Here is a 17213-nt window from a genome sequence, read left to right as displayed (position 1 = left end):
AGCCCGCCTATGGCTGCCGCTGATTCGTCGGGCCGGCATGGCTCGACCAATCATCCTAACTGCCTGCGCATGACAAGATGGATTACGTCGAGAGAATCTCTTTTGATCTTGCAAGGTTATCCATCTTGCAAGCAAGGTTAAGGGAATACCACTCGAGGCGAAGTCTCATTTATGCTCTTTATTGGCAAACCGAACAGAGCACTGATGGCCGTGCCCACACCAAAACAACCCCAGAACCACGCTAATCCCGCTAGCTCTCTCCTAGCTTCTCCCAGCTCTCCCCACCCAGCCGTCTCTCCCAGGCTCACGCTGTCACTCCCCGCCTGTTCTGCTCTCAGAATCGCTCTTCTCCCCCAGCTATATGATGCATTAGGCTGGGTGAAGCCAGCCTTCAACGTGACGTCACAGGCTATGCCTGTAGCGTAAGTGATAGCACATAGAGGTCATGTGGAGGCTGGGTATACCCAGGCTAATGATGCATGTAAAGGTAAAGTAGTGAATGCAGCCCATTCTGATATTTCATTAAAAAAAAAAAATCACCAATGACTGTTGTGCATTAATTTTAAATTAAGCATAACTTAAAAATATATATAATAATGGAAGCATGGGAAAATCAAAATTCTAACCTTAATATGATTTACAACCAAATGTAATATAACCTTAAACATACATGACTTGTTGGTACTGAAAATGCATTAAAGGTATAAGTATGCAAACTAGGTCTCTGCAGTGTCTGCTCAAGTCCTCAACTATAATCCCCGTCCCCCAAAAGACAAAGCCCATGGCACAGACTACAGACCTGTCGCCTTGACCTCTGTGGTCATGAAGTCCTTCGAGCGCCTTGTTCTGTCCTACCTAAAATCTATCTTAGACCCACTCCTTGACCCTCTGCAGTTCGCATACAGAGCCAACAGTTCTGTACAGGTCTGCTGGGACCTGAAATGGGAGCTGAACATCAGAACTCTCACTAAGAAGGCACAACAGAGGATGTACTTTCTTCGGCAGCTAAGGAAGTTCAAGGTGCCAAAGCCAACATTGACACTTTTCTACACCTCCACCATCGAGTCCATGCTCACCTTCTCCATCACCGTCTGGTATGCTGCTGCTGCCCACAAGGACATCTCCAGACTGCAGCGCATCATCGGCCAAGCTGAAAAGGTGGTCGGGTGCAGCCTGCCATCCATTCAGGACCTACACACTGCCAGGACGCTAAAGCGGTCTCAGAAAATTATGGCTGACCCCACCCATCCAGGACATAAACTCTTCAGGGTCCTCCATCAAGGCAGAAGACTGATGTCTTGCAGTGCCCGAAGCTCCCATCACAGGGACAGCTTCTACCCAACTGCTATCCGCCTCTTCCATGAGACCTGAAAGCCCCGCAAATCAGGACTTTGACACTCCCTACACCCCTGAGCAAACGGGCTCTGCAACGACTGGGGTCGCCCCATGGACATTCTCCCACAGACACTTAAAGGACTTCTACTTGACATCTTACATGGACATTGATGGGCATTATCAGAATCAGAATCACTTTTATTGCCACAGTAGTATGCAAGTTACATACGAGGAATTTGTCTTAGTATCTGTATGCAGCGTAGCGGTCATATCAATATACAGAGATACAGTAAGAAGCTAGATAAAGACAATCACAATGTTGCAAGTGCAATCAAATCGAGTACGGTAAATAAATATACAATATGTACATGAGTGGAGGAGTGTTCCGTGGATAATAAATATGAATTTACGTTGAATTTACATGAGATTTACAGACTGAGTTAAATAGGCGTTAAATAGGCAGTGAATTTACATGAATTTAAACAGGCATTAAATGAGATATGAATTACAGTGTTGTGGGGGGGGGGGGGGGGGGTTCAGCTGAGTTCAGAAGGAGGTAGTGGGTTTGCGGGAGGGGGTGTTGTTGGTGAGGTCCTTGGTGGAAGGGGTTTCCGGGCCTTGTTGGTGAGGCTGATGGCGGTTGGGAAGAAGCTGGTCTTGGCAGACCTCAGTCTCTTGCCGCGGGGGAGTGTCTTAAAGGAGAATTTCGGTTTTTCAGTACACAGCCCAGCCGGCAGGAAAGTCTTGCGGGACTTGACCAGAGTTGGTGAAACTCACCCCGAATGAGGAAATGAGATCCCTGTAAAGAGTAGTGGAAATAGCCCGGGGGTGAATAGCAGTCTGATGTTTCTTTAGGGGTCATATAATGATGATATGGGTAGAACACGGGAAGAAAACTGTCTATTTACATGGAGGAAGAGCACGCTGCCATGTGGCCCCGACGGAGCGCATTCAAGGACTGGCTTGGAGTACTATTTCGATCACAACAACGCCTACGACGGTCCAAATCGCTGCGGAGAACACTGGGTGAGTCGTCAGATAATAATTAATGTGAGGAGAGGGCTCCTGGTAAAAAAAAAACGAAATTCTCCTAAAGAGTTTGTGGCCACGGTGGGAGGGGTCGGCCATGATCTTGCGAGACCGCTTCAGTGTCCTGGCTGCATGCAGGTGCTGGAGGGATGGCAGGTTGCATCCGATTATCTTCTCAGCGTAGCGGATGATGCGCTGAAGTCTGTTAATGTCTTTGAGAGTGGCAGCAGCATACCAGACGGTGATGGAGGAGGTGAGGATGGACTCAGGTGTAGAAATGCACCATCGTGGCATTTGGCACTTTGAATTTCTTCAGCTGTCGCACAAAGTACATCCTCTGCTGTGCCTTCTTGGTGAGAGCTCGGATGTTCAGCTCCCATTTTAGGTCATGGCTGATGATGGTCCCCAGGAAGTGGAAGGACTCTATAGTGTGGGAGGAGTGGGGGGGGGAGGAGGAGAGGATTTGGTAGAGGGGGAGTGGTGGAGGAGGGTGTGGGGGGGGGGGGTGTGGTAGAGTTGAGGTGAGTTGCAGGAGTTTGGGCTGGGGTGATTGTGGAAGCAACAATAGAAGTCATTAAGTCTGTTTGCCAGGTGGGGGTGGTCTGTCGCTGGTAGGGCAGAGGGCTTGAAGTTTGTGATCTCTTCGGATTGTGTTAAAGAGGCTGCAACCCATTATCAGGAATACATCCCTAATCATTTGTCCATCGGTGTGTAATTCCACATTAGATGAGTTATTCTAATTTTCCCTCTTTTCCCCTCCAGGCATGGCTGCCGCCAAATGAGTACAGAACATGTTGTCTCCTAAGGGCACCAGATACGGAGTGTTTTGAAGTGACAGTTATTTGACCCCTCATTCGTCTTGAGGGCCGGCCAGTAGTGACCCACTGCAACATGGAAGGAAGACAAGACTTCAGTTGCTTTTAAACGGTTCTGTATTTGAAACACCTGGTTTTTACACAACATGCGAACAGACTCACATAGCACAATCCAATGGCATCAGTGTTAAAGGTGATTGAGATTATTGTTCATAGAGCTGGTTGTCTTTTTAGACAGAGAGCTATTGGTGGACTTAGGCTGTCTTTAAGTGGACCCTAATATTTATATTGTATATTGAACGGTAGGAACATTTCCTGTAAACCCTTGTCAAAGGTTGTTATTTCCTCACAATGAGGTATTTACTTACAGATTGATACACATGGTGTTATCTTCAGGGTAGACTACAATGATGTATATTGTTTTAATGCTATTCTCGACCATTGTTCTGTGTCCCGAAAAGAGATTGGATGTTGACTTTGGTCATGACATATTGTTTATAGTTGTGATATATTTGATTTAGGCAAAAAAAGCAAATATTGTCTGCTGAATTTCTATCAGTAGGAAAAAAGGAAGTCTGTCCTATTATAAACAACTACTCCCACTAATGATTTGTGTTTTGAGAGCTGGGTAATAACAAAACACACATGGAGGATGTGGACTTTTTTTTTTACACATTTTATTTTACATTTAAGTGTGACGAATAAAATGTATATTTTTTGCATTTAAATTTGAATGTGCCATGGGCTCTCCCGGTGGCTCACCTGGTAGAGCGTGCCACAGGCTTACTGTCGTCCTTCCTGTGGCCGGCCCAGGTTTGAATCTGACCCGTGGCCCTTTGCCACATGTCATCCCCTTTCTCTCTCCCTACAGCACCTTTCCGGTCTAATAAAGGTGAACATGGCAAAAGAAAAGTGAATGTGTTATTTTCTAGTATTTCACTGCTCAGAGCAACTTCAGCCCAATTCACTTCTACTAGGAACACCCGTCCCTGTGTGGCTGGCCATTTAGTCAGGCCTCGCTCACAGAGTTGGCATGCAGCCTCTCCTCTTCTCTCTCCCCAGAGGGCTTTCATAGGGCACTTCAGTGGCACCTGTGTGCTGCTCCACTCTGGAGCTCTCCATGGAGCTGAAGCTGTGTTGAGGCATTTTGGTGACTAATTAGGTATTTTTTACTATTTAGTCGGCTTTAATTACCTAATTAAAAAAATCTGGCTCCGTTAGATCACCCGTAGAGGTGCTCTTTACACTTCCTGAAAGATTCAGCGCAATCGCACGTAAAAGCTGAACACAATTTCTGCTCACCCACACACACACTCACAGAGACTTTGCATTTTTATTATACTAGGCATCTCGCACGCTCGATTCCTAGGCTCGCCTGCTGCGCGGCCTCGTCCGCCCTGCAGCTCAACCGCTGTGTGAGCTCCCTGCACTTATGACATCACTGATGATCACTGATGATGTCACAACTTCACATCACTGATGACATCACAATTACTCTTATGACATCACTGATGATGTAGCAATGCCACGGCAGCTCGACCGCTGTGCGGGCTCACTTTCTCTTATGACATCACTGATGAATGACATCCCTGATGATGTCACAACCATAGATATATATAAAGGCTAGATAGCTTACCCGCGCTGCCGGCCAATGGAGAGCGACGTCGTCGCATGGCGGCCATCTTGCTACAGGGAGCTACTAGGAGTTATGAGCATCTGTTGTTGGGTTAGTATGGCAACATCATATGATCATAACTCCTAGGGAAATGGATGAAACTGCATGAAACTTTGTGCCTGAATCCCTCTCATGGCATAGATGCTTCGGTTTAATTTTGGTGTAATTTGGAGCTCATCAAAAAAATAGTGTTTTTAGTGTTTTTTTTTTTTTTTTGGTCTATCTCGGGAACGGAATATGCTTGTAATAAACCAAACCGTTTGTAAATCCGTCAAGATTTCAGCGAGTTATGAGTATTTTTGTCTGTGCAGGTCACCAGCTACCATAGAACGTACCAGAAAGGCACTGTAGCAAGATGACGGCCGTTCAACGACGCTGCTGACTCCGCCTTAAGCCATCTAGCCTTTATATATATCTATGGTCACAACTGCATCTTATGACATCACTGATGACATCATTTGTGATTTATGACATCATCAGTGATGTCACTATGACATCAGTGGGACTTTATGACATCGCTGATGACATCATCAGTGATGTCACAATGCCTCCTTTTGTGTGTGTGTAGTGGGACAAAAATGTAAACAGAGAAACATTGCCCACATCCTCCCTTTTATATACTAGGGATCTCACGCGTTCGATTCCTAGGCTCGCCCGCTATGCGGGCTCGCTACCTGCAACTCGCTGAGCTGCCCCTGCAGCTCGCCAAGCTGGCCCTGCAGCTCGCATTTGCAGCTCGGCCGCTGTGTGGCCTTGCCCGCAACTCGGCTGCTGTGTGAGACCAGAATCACTGATGATGTCAGATTTATGACATCACTGATGTCGTCATCAGTGGGATTTATGACATCACGGATGTCACAGTGGGATTTATGACATGACAGTGGGACAATCACAGAGGGACAGAGAAACAAACAGAGCCCCAGCTCCCATTTATATACTGATGATGATAGAGGATTTAGATGCATCATGCTCAAAGTCAGTCTCAAGTATTCAGATATTGAAGTCCCAGGTCTAAATGTAGATTACCAAATTATATCCAAGTTTAGTCTGTGCCATTAATGTCAAGTCTCAAGTCTGTGGCATGTTGGTTACCAAGATTAGGATGTAACCTGTTGATCACACTTGAGTAAACCATTATCAACATTAATACCTTAGTAAAAGAAACTATGAAAAATATGGTGGCATACATTTATTCTCTACTGTATTCCAACGCAAAGATTAACAATAGAAGACCAAATAGGGAAAACATTAAATTAATCATCAGTTACAGTCAACAATCTTTCACGAAATGAGTATAAGTCTAAAAACAAAGACATGATTGTCGCTATCATAACAATGAGATGATTGACATGGTCCAGAACTTAAAGGGGTCAAGTGATCAACGTATTAAGATATTGTGAGAATAAACACAAACACACACAATTACATTGTCTGTAAAACAACTCAAACCCTCAAAACAGCAAACATGTTGAAAACAAACTTCTACATTCCTCTCTTACTTATCAAATGAATAATAATAATAAAAAAGTTAAGGTTGTTTTTTAAATATTTTCTACAGTGAACCAAGAGCACACTGATTTTCTCTAAGAAAAGAAGAAACTTACCCTGTGCCATAAGCATCAAGAGAAGGGAGAGACTATATGCAGTCTCCTGGAAGTACACGGTTATGGTTAGGCAAGTAAAACAACTTGGTTAAGGTTTGGGTTAGCGTTAGGGTTTGGTCATGCCTATATAAGAAAAATGTTTTAAAATAGGTGGATGGCTGGATGAAGGCAAAATGTAGATGCTAATAAATCCAGCACAGCTTTAAATGCATTCATCTTTCTGAAAAAGTGCATTCTTGAAGAAAATACAATTTGTCACTAAATGGAGTAATATAAATATTTCATGTGCAGCATTGTATCTTTGTAATTAAAAACTCACCGTGGGAGCTTCAAAAACAGTGTGCATATTATTTTTTCCTTTTTCTATGTGTCAAGCATGTCACAGGTTGATGAAGTAATAGCAAAATATACTGTGTGTTATATGATTTATTTACTGTGTTGCTGTTGTATGCTTTCCTATCCTGAAAGCCTGCTTCATTGACAGAACAAAGAAAAAAATACAGTGCTTTCTCACAACTTGTTTCCATTTCATCCCATGAGCTGTATGATACATGTGAGAAATGCAAAAGACCCAAAAGATCAGAAAGCATGAAAAACTAAGATTACCAGTATTCCACACCATTTTCAAAAGCACCCCTACACATTTGTCTAAAAATCTAATATACTGTACCTATTCCAGTCCATTAAGGGTTTCAATGAACAGCTAGATAGGCTGCATGACAATTAAGACTCTTGGGGCAAAGCAGCGAGATTGCAATTAAGGCCTCAGAGTGGGATATTCATACATACTGTAGATCGAGAGGAGTGAATACAACTACTAACGTTCCACCAATAAGGTGTTACACAGCAAAATAAAAATAAAAAAATAAAACATAAAAGACATACAGGTACTTAAAAACTGGAGAGAATTCAAAGAGTGAAACAGAGTGCCAGCAGTTAGACTGTATGGAGAGTGTCTTTCCCTCTTCTTTCCCATCCCACAAACATGTATGTACTGTCCCTGTGTGTGCTTGATTATTGTGAGTGTGTGTGTGTGTGTGTGTGTGTGTGTGTGTGTGTGTGTGTGTGTGTGCTTGATTATTGTGAGTGTGTGTGTGTGTGTGTGTGTGTGAGTGTGTGTGTGTGTGTGTGTGTGTGTGTGTGTGTGTGTGTGTGTGTGTGTGTGTGCGCGCGCGTGCGTGCGTGCGTGTTCACTTGAGCAGACTCTGCAGCATGGCGGTAGCGTAGGTGGGGCGGGCCTGCTTGCTCTCGATGGCGTTCCTGAGGTACTGAATACCGTCGCAGCGTTCCCAGATCTCTTCAAACTGCCTCGGCAGGATCTCCGCCCCCCTCTTCCTCGTCAGACCCGTCTCCTCAAGGCTCAACTCACACATCTCCATATCGTCTTTGCCTGTGTGGAGATTTATATACATGTATATATATGAGCAATAGCAATCCTTGTTCATTTTACTATAAGTTCAGAAAATTGTATCACTTTACTTCAAGACTTTAAGACCAGGAAGAAGTAACAATTATGTTTTTTCACAAAATAAGGATAACCAAAATCCCAGCTGGACGATATCTAGTCTCATGTCACAACATTGATATTATACAATATATCGACACATGAGAGTGAGTGCACAAATCAAACATGATTAGTTAGAGATGCTGACCCACCTGCCACCAGCACAATGGGGCGCTTGTCTGGGTGGAGCTCCATCTGTCTGGCTATCCAGGGCCCGTCAAAGTGGGCGTACCACCACCCCTTCTTCTTATTCTGGGGGTCTTTGTACTGGTCGGCCGGCCGGATGAACGGGATGCGGAAGTAGCGCTGCTGGCGGTTCATGGCCACCTCCTGCTGCTGGGCCGTCATCGGAGGAGCCGGGTTCTGCTCGGCTGCAGTGGGACAGCGGGTCGGGGAGGGATCGGGACGGAATAATAGATTTGCATCTTGTTTTGTTTTGTTTTCAAGAGGAGCATTGTTAGGGGTGTAGATCATTAAAGCCCCTTTTAGATTGGCCCAAAAACCTAGCCTGGGTGAACCCAGCCTTCAACCAGGCCCGGATTATCCACCGGGCCGATTGGGCCAGTGCCTGGGGGCCTCTGACCTCTAGGGGCCTCATCCTGCTTTTTCTGTCTTTTGCAGGCTGTAGTGGGCTATCTATTGGTATTAACATGTCATGCTAGCTTGTCTGGAAGGTGGCTAAATAACGGTCCAAATTTAGACAAAATTTTGGCAAGGGCATGGCCATTTTCAAAGTGCTCCCTTCTGAAGATATCTGAATGAGAATGGGTTATATGGGTAGCCACGAGTTCCCCCTTTCCAGACATGCCCACTTTAAAGGGACAGCTCACCCTAAAATCCAAAATACATATTTTTCCTCTCACCTGTATTGCTATTTATCCATCTACCGGTATATCGTTTTGGGATAGTTGCCTGAGTTTTGGAGATATTGGCCTCAGAGTTTCTGCCTTCTCTTGAATACAATGGCACTGGATGGCACTCGGCTAGTAGTGCTTGAAGCACCAAAAAAATACATTTGAAAAATACCACAGCATTCTCTCTTTCCAGCAATCATGACCCGGTTACTCGAGATAATGCACAGACTTTGTTGTGAGCAGTTTCATGTACAGTAGGAACAATTTTCTTTTGCAGTCTCATGTAGGAAGCAGCTAGCGGGTGTAGTTCGGTCAAAAGAAAATAGTTCCTCCATGAAACTGCTCATAACAAGGTCTGTGGATTATCTTGAGTAACGGGGTCATGATTTCTGGAAAGAGACATTGCTGTTGCGTTTATCAAATGTATTTCTTTGGCACTTTGAGCACCACAAGCTGAGTGCCATCCAGTTCCATTGTATTGGATAGAAGGCAGAAACTCTGCGGCCGATATCTCCAAAACTCAGGCAACTAACACAAAACAATATAGATGGATAAATAGCACTATAGGTGAGAGGGAATATATTTATTTTTGATTTTAGGGTGAGCTGTTCCTCTCTAAGCTAATCCCATGCAGTTTTTGGATGCATTATAAATGTGTTATTTTCGCCTATTCTGAATGCTTACTGGGGGTTCCTAAACAGTATTGGAATTGCATTAATTGTGTATGATGCTCACTACTCAATTGCCAAAAAATGCAATTCTTACAGACATCTCAAATGTATTGATACCAAATCACAGTATAAACCACCAAAGACCATTTTCTATGGTGTTCCTCAAGGTCTCTGTGTATTAATGTGGTATTTTGGAGGGATTTTTTTTACCCTTTTTTTAAATCAATCTTGCACCAATTCTGTGTCACGGTATCGACTCAAAAATTGCTGCAACAGTTTGAGACATAATTGAGCCTGGGGATGGTAATCGTATAGCCTAAGTAGGGGGCCCTCCAAGTGTTTGTGCCCAGGGGCCTCGGTATTTGTAATCCGTCCTTGCCTTCAACGTGACGTCACAGACTATGCCTGTAACGCAAGTCTTCATGACTGATAGTACATAGAGGTCACGTGGAGGCTGGGTTTACCCAGGCTACCAAAAACCCACAACCAATAACCAAACGTCCATCATATGGAAACATAATCTCAGAAGACTTTTTGCATGTTTGGTCAACACCAAAGAACACAGCGGGTGTGAGGGAAAGTATAAAGCTCTCAAACCATGAGATCAAAAAGGACCCAGGAAATGCCGAAGTAAATACTCCTGAGAAAAGACAGGTAAAGCGACTTTTAGCCCCTTATGAAATAGCCATGACAAGACCCCTGCTGCATCAGTAGAGACGACAGGATCTAAACGTGAGGCAAACAAAATGGGGTGACTAGAGCTCTCAAGAGCCTTCTTCATATCAAGAGAGAAGGCAGAGTAAATGACTAGAGCTCTCAAGAGCCTTCTTTCATATCAAAAGAGAAGGCAGAGTAAATGACTAGAGCTCTCAATAGCCTTCTTCATATCAAAAGAGAAGGCAGAGTAAATGACTAGAGCTCTCAAGAGCCTTCTTCATATCAAGAGAGAAGGCAGAGTAAATTACTAGTCTAGAGCTCTCAAGAGCCTTCTTTCATATCAAAAGAGAAGGCAGAGTAAATGACTAGAGCTCTCAAGAGCCTTCTTTCATATCAAAAGAGAAGGCAGAGTAAATGACTAGAGCTCTCAATAGCCTTCTTCATATCAAAAGAGAAGGCAGAGTAAATGACTAGAGCTCTCAAGAGCCTTCTTTCATATCAAAAGAGAAGGCAGATTAAATGACTAGAGCTCTCAAGAGCCTTCTTTCATATCAAAAGAGAAGGCACAGTAAATGACTGGAGCTCTCAAGAGCCTTCTTTCATATCAAAAGAGAAGGCAGAGTAAATGACTAGAGCTCTCAAGAGCCTTCTTTCATATTAAAAGAGAAGGCAGAGTAAATGACTAGAGCTCTCAATAGCCTTCTTCATATCAAAAGAGAAGGCAGAGTAAATGACTAGAGCTCTCAAGAGCCTTCTTTCATATCAAAAGAGAAGGCAGAGTAAATGACTAGAGCTCTCAAGAGCCTTCTTTCATATCAAAAGAGAAGGCAGAGTAAATGATTAGAGCTCCCAAGAGCCTTCTTTCATATCAAAAGAGAAGGCAGATTAAATGACTAGAGCTCTCAAGAGCCTTCTTTCATATCAAAAGAGAAGGCACAGTAAATGACTAGAGCTCTCAAGAGCCTTCTTTCATATCAAAAGAGAAGGCAGAGTAAATGACTAGAGCTCTCAAGAGCCTTCTTTCATATCAAAAGAGAAGGCAGAGTAAATGACTAGAGCTCTCAAGAGCCTTCTTTCATATCAAAAGAGAAGGCAGAGTAAATGACTAGAGCTCTCAAGAGCCTTCTTTCATATCAAAAGAGAAGGCAGAGTAAATGACTAGAGCTCTCAAGAGCCTTCTTTCATATCAAAAGAGAAGGCAGAGTAAATGACTAGAGCTCTCAAGAGCCTTCTTTCATATCAAAAGAGAAGGCACAGTAAATGACTAGAGCTCTCAAGAGCCTTCTTTCATATCAAAAGAGAAGGCACAGTAAATGACTAGAGCTCTCAAGAGCCTTCTTTCATATCAAAAGAGAAGGCAGAGTAAATGACTAGAGCTCTCAAGAGCCTTCTTTCATATCAAAAGAGAAGGCAGAGTAAATGACTAGAGCTCTCAAGAGCCTTCTTTCATATAAAAAGAGAAGGCAGAGTAAATGACTAGAGCTCTCAAGAGCCTTCTTTCATATAAAAAGAGAAGGCAGAGTAAATGACTAGAGCTCTCAATAGCCTTCTTTCATATCAAAAGAGAAGGCAGAGTAAATGACTAGAGCTCAAGAGCCTTCTTCATATCAAGAGAGAAGGCAGAGTAAATGACTAGAGCGCTCAAGAGCCTTCTTTCGCATCAAAAGAGAAGGCAGAGTAAATGACTAGAGCTCTCAAGAGCCTTCTTTCGCATCAAAAGAGAAGGCAGAGTAAATGACTAGAGCTCTCAAGAGCCTTCTTTCGCATCAAAAGAGAAGGCAGAGTAAATGACTAGAGCTCTCAAGAGCCTTCTTTCGCATCAAAAGAGAAGGGCATAAATGCAGTGGAAGTAGCAGCAACAGTGAATCCAGCGTCCCCATTCGCCGACAACCTTAATATTTGTTCTTATGATGAAAAAGTATACAAGCTTTCAAGTAACTAAATAACGTGTGTGTGTGTGTGTGTGTGTGTGTGTGTGTGTGTGTGTGTGTGTGTGTGTGTGTGTGTGTGTGTGTGTGTGGCGTAGACCATGCTGGGTTGAGTTGAGAATGAAACGAGCAAAGGAAGGAGCTGTCATGCTAGCAGGCGCTGAACCCGACAAGGCATGGCTGGCTGCTCGTCGCTAATTAGAACAAATAGTTGTGACAGAGCCAGATGGAAGGCAGCCGCACTTTGAGGCCCCCTGGTGTTTAATCGCCTAATTGAATGTTGGGAGACACAAGGCAGGTTATTTGTGTAGTGGCCATTAATCCCTGCCAATGAAAGCTACAGGCGGAAGCAGAGAAAATAAACACTTGCCACCTGTAAGCTAATGTGTGTGTGTGTGTGTGTGTGTGTGTGTGTGTGTGTGTGTGTGTGTGTGTGGTGTGTGTGTGTGTGTGTGTGCGCGCACACATGTGTAAACGGTGTGTATGTGTGTTTGTATATGTGCAGTATATGGGTGAATATACAGATTTTGCTCATATCCACAGGTTAAACTGAATGTTTGGATATGTTTCCAGACTTTAGCCTGAATGCAAAGGGAAGAAACAGGTTAGAGAGGGTATTTCAACTGACCGTAGTCGGTGACAGATTTCGGGGCCCTCTGATCGCTTCCATCGTCGTTACGTTTCTTGTTCTTGGACTTCCAAGCGTGATAGACCTTCAGGCGGCGGTGAAACTCCTCTCTGCAGGCCGCCAGCAACTCAATGTCTGTCCACACAAACAGATAGGAGAATGCATGCACATCCAAAGCAATAAATGAATAAAGTGATAAATGAATAAAACAGCTGCAATGTTCTACATTGAACATTGGAGCCCTGCAGTGTGCAAGCTATTTTATTTGTTTATTTCATGTCCACACAAACAGGCATTCAGTCAGCACAGCAACAATACAGTAGATTTCTAAGGCTAAAGCTAAAGCTAAAGCTATTTTCCTCACATTTTAAAGAAGAAGAAAAAAAGGAAAGTAGCTTGGAATGATCAAATTCCATCTGCATTCACTGTATTTAGAGCTTCAATATATGAATAAATAATTTCAGATATAGTTTTCTTACTCCATGCTCAACATATACAGTATCATCATATCATAATGGGGGGGGGGTGTTGGGGTGGCTTTCAGTGTGTTTTCCTTAACAAAATAAAGAGAGAACCTCAAAAGAATACATAGGCTGCAGAGAACCTGGGTCCAGGCTGAAAAAACGGAGGCAAAATGAGCGCAGAGGGGGGCCAACGATTATCCAATCAGCACCAATAAACAGCGCAACGGGCGGGACTAACGGTGTTGTCAAGTGCGCCAAGGAGTAATAACAACAATGGCGACTGCTATACATGAGGTAGACACTGCTATCGAAGTTGAAATCTGAACAATCTTGCTTTGAAGCCATTTATTGCGTTCGCCCCACTAGATTATATTCAGACTGATACGTTGGTTTCTAGTGATTGGTTTAGGAAAATCGAATGCCTCTGGGTTACAGTGGAGACAATGTCAGACTGAAGAAGGAAATGGAGTGGAACAAGTTAACAATTCAGTCTGATATCAGGCTACTACGGCTGGGTATTGGCAAGGACCTCACGATACGATACGTATCACGCTACATGGGTCGCGATACGATTGTATCGCGATACATTGCGATACAATACATATTGCGATATATTGCAATACTCTACATAATTTACTGAACATTAAAAAATAGAGCTAAAAATACAATACACTGTGCACCACCCAGATAATGTAATAATATGTACATCACTTTATATTGATAACTTAGTGGACAAATTGAGTCAAAATTGCTGAGTGGTGAGTGTGTTACTGAACGCAGTGAAATAAAAAGTATTCTTATTGTGTCACTGAACACACGGCTGTGCAACAAAATCGATATGGCGATATATTACGATATTTTTCTGAAATATCGATACAGTATTTGCGGAAAAAAGTATTGCGATATATTGCCGTATCGATTTTATTGCACAGCCCTACAGGCTACATGAGGCTATAATCAGGAACACTTGTGCTGTGCTGTATCACTGCCACCACAGCAAATGGGTTTCACCAATTAGCCCCATGGGGAACATCAAAGACCTTAACACCAACCAGACTACTGTGTTAGAAAGGGCTGCTAGGGGAACCAATCAGACTACTGTTTACAGTGTTGGAAAGGGCTGCTAGGGGAACCAATCAGACTACTGTTTACAGAATAAGCTTCAGAGGACGTCTCTTAGCATGAATCTGTGGCGAGTCGGTCTGAGGATATTCCCTCTGTTCTTCAGTCTCTCCTCAAAACAATCCCAATGTTTGGGGAGACCAGCTCCAGAACTGCAATCTGTCGAGCCTGTTGCGCGTTCCCTTACAAAAACAGCTAACGTTATATTATTCATGTAAATTTATAGCCTACTATTCCCCCGACGACGAGTAACGTTATGCAGACTGCAGCTGTTTGACATGCAGGTGTCCGCTTGGACTTAAGCTAATTAGGCTACTTCATGGGAATAATTTGCTTTACCAAAAACTGGAACCAAAAGATAAGAATTAGCCTTGTACCTAATAGATGATGGTGCCTCTGTGATCCATAAAGTCGATCAGATGAATTGAAAGCCTTGTTACCATGCTGCATGTGGAGAACACTTTCTGCGTTGTCGGCATATTAAGGTGAGCTCTCATCTTGTCTTTTGTCCTTTGATGTTCTTAACGACTAGCTGCACCTGCTGGCGTACATCGGCCATGTTTGGTTGTTGAATGAATTCGTTCATCATACAGTAGCCTAAGCCTACACTATAACCTACACATAAAAATATTAATTTAGGCTACTAGGAGCAGCTCGGGGGAAATGCCTCCCCTCGCCTCATATCAATCCCGGAGGGGTGAAAGTAACCTGAAAACACACGCCGGGGCGGAAATATGGTGGGGCTGCTTGGTTGTGTGTGAATTAAATTTCTGTGGTAAGGCTGCGGGCCTTCTGAACTGCAATATTGCGGGATCTCTGTGTGAAAGTGGCTAATGTTAGAAAGGGCTGCTAGGGGAACCAATCAGACTCCTGTTTACAGTGTTAGAAAGGGCTGCTAGGGGAACCAGTGTGTTGGCATCTGGACTATTTTCCTGTTCATTGCTGAACGAGAGGAGGTTGACTGGACACAGCTACAAAGGGGAGAAGTCCAATGATGGTGATAATTTCCTTTATTCACCACTAAAATGGTATTCTGATGAGCTGAAGCAGGTGCAAGATGATCCTTAGATCAGTCTTTTTCCTTTTCACAGTGAGACTGCAGTTGGGACACTGTGCAACTGCAGTCTCAGCTTTTTAACAGCCACTTTGGCACTGAAAGAAAATTCCTGAGGGAAAAATGACATGAAATGCTGATGGGAAACGTGTATGGGCTGTGTGTGTGTGTGTGTGTGTGTGTGTGTGTGTGTGTGTGTGTGTGTGTGTGTGTGTGTGTGTGTGTGTGTGTGTGTGTGTGTGTGTGTGTGTGTGTGTGGACTGTGGGGATGGTGCCACACACTTCTGGGCGATAGAAGTCGAGTCGATGCTGAATTATAAATCGTGGGTGGCTGAATAAATAATGTTGGAATGATGGGGGGAGCTCCACCACCTTGAGCAGTTTAGGGCTTCTCACCACAGGAAGTGTTGATGACATCTCGCAGCTCAGCATATTTCCACTTGCTGAGGTCGTACTTTTTCACGCCGGCAGCGGCTTTGGTCGCCTGCACCTGAGGACCCCTGTTGTAGAGAGAGAGAGAGAGAGAGAGGGAGGAAGAGAGAGAGAGAGGGGGGGCAGGGGCCCGGTAGACAGTGTGTGACAGAGTAAGAGTGACAAAGATTCAGGGTTTGAGGTTAGATCTTTTCCACTACTGTAGGCTAAATGATTCAAATTTGATAGGAACTGAGAGAGTGAGCACATTATCAATTTATTTAATTAGTTTAAAATAGTAAAGGAAAAAACAAGTTGGCGTGCTCTTGGTGGGGGAAAGAAAAAAAAAGGGGGGGGGGCAAAAGGGGCCAACTTACTCGTAGTTGCGTGGTCTCTTTAGTGGGTCGAATAGGTAGTTAAAATAGATAGACATAAAGCAAGGATGCCCTCTGCTATCCTTTGTCATCTTGTCTGATCTTTGGCTATAGCATCGCTCCAAACGCAACAAACCGTCACACAGCAGATCATCGGCGATTCGGCAATAAAGCTCTTTGATACTGTATATTACAATGATGAGTCATTTTCAAAAGTATTGTGCTTGGAAACAATTCAACATTCATTTGATTGAGTAGACAGTCTAAATATAATGCCAAAAGGAGAATAAGTAGAGTACTGTTGGAGCACGGCAGAAGCATCACTTGTTAGTGTGAGGCATCCTTATTGTGTCAGCCACTTAAATTCACATTAGAGGCTAGTCAGCAGGGGAACAGCCTCCTGTTTCAGCTCACCTAGCATACCCCTTAACTGGCATGTTGAGTATCTATTGCCATGCAAACCTCACAGGAATGAGAGATAATGTAGGTGGTGGGAACAAACGAGTAGCACGGGTTTGAACTATTCTCCCTCTCCTCAACAGACTACTGCTGCAACAGGTCTGAGCTCACATCAGCCGTGTCTCCAGCCTCCCTGCTGAGTTGAGGCTGCTAATTCAATAAAGAGAGGGATTTGCCTCCTCTATTTACACTCAACGTAGCTGGAGATGCTAATGTGTAACTCTCAGAGTAGAGGATTACTGATGATGGGCAAATCACCAGGATCCTGTTAACCTTTCTCATTGATACTGACTTGAATTGTAAAAGCTGATTTGGGATCATCGTCATTCTGACTTTTGCTGCAGGCATGAAAAAGGAAGTGGAAGCGAAGCGATGGCCAGGAGCTTTCTCTTGGGCAACAGGCAAATAGAGAGAAAGGGGGGTGGCGGTGGGTCGGGAGGGGCGTGGTCTTTAGGTCTTGAGAGCTAATCCTATTGGCGGTCCTTAAGCTCCCTTTAGCTAGGAGAGGCAGGAATGGCAGAGCAACAGTCTGTTATATCTTCTTCCATGTGTTTGAGTGGCATGCACATGCAACACGCTTGGGCTTTTGAGCTGCGGTGCACACTCTGCATCATGGGTCACCTGACTCA

At 43.9% G+C, this 17213-nt stretch overlaps 2 protein-coding genes across 2 annotated transcripts in view; one reads left to right on the top strand and one right to left on the bottom strand.

Annotated features, from left to right (window-relative positions):
* impg1b (interphotoreceptor matrix proteoglycan 1b) overlaps positions 1-3210 on the top strand; it is a gene marked incomplete at both ends in the record, with an annotated part of 32734 nt that extends 29524 nt beyond the window's left edge. Inside the window, one exon of the mRNA XM_083632991.1 lies at positions 3127-3210. Within this exon, the coding sequence (XP_083489117.1) occupies positions 3127-3210 (84 nt within the window). The remainder of the gene's footprint in view (positions 1-3126) is intronic.
* A 4438-nt stretch (positions 3211-7648) lies between these two features.
* myo6b (myosin VIb) overlaps positions 7649-17213 on the bottom strand; it is a gene marked incomplete at both ends in the record, with an annotated part of 61729 nt that continues 52164 nt past the window's right edge. Inside the window, 4 exon segments of the mRNA XM_083632989.1 lie at positions 7649-7848; positions 8115-8333; positions 12701-12835; positions 15737-15840. Of these exon segments, the coding sequence (XP_083489115.1) occupies positions 7649-7848; positions 8115-8333; positions 12701-12835; positions 15737-15840 (658 nt within the window).

The sequence above is a fragment of the Poromitra crassiceps genome (genome assembly GCF_964638095.1).
Source record: "Poromitra crassiceps genome assembly, chromosome: 3".
NCBI lineage: Eukaryota > Metazoa > Chordata > Actinopteri > Beryciformes > Melamphaidae > Poromitra > Poromitra crassiceps.
The sequence above is the reverse complement of the archived record's forward strand: the minus strand, read 5'-3'. Positions and strand labels throughout refer to the sequence as shown.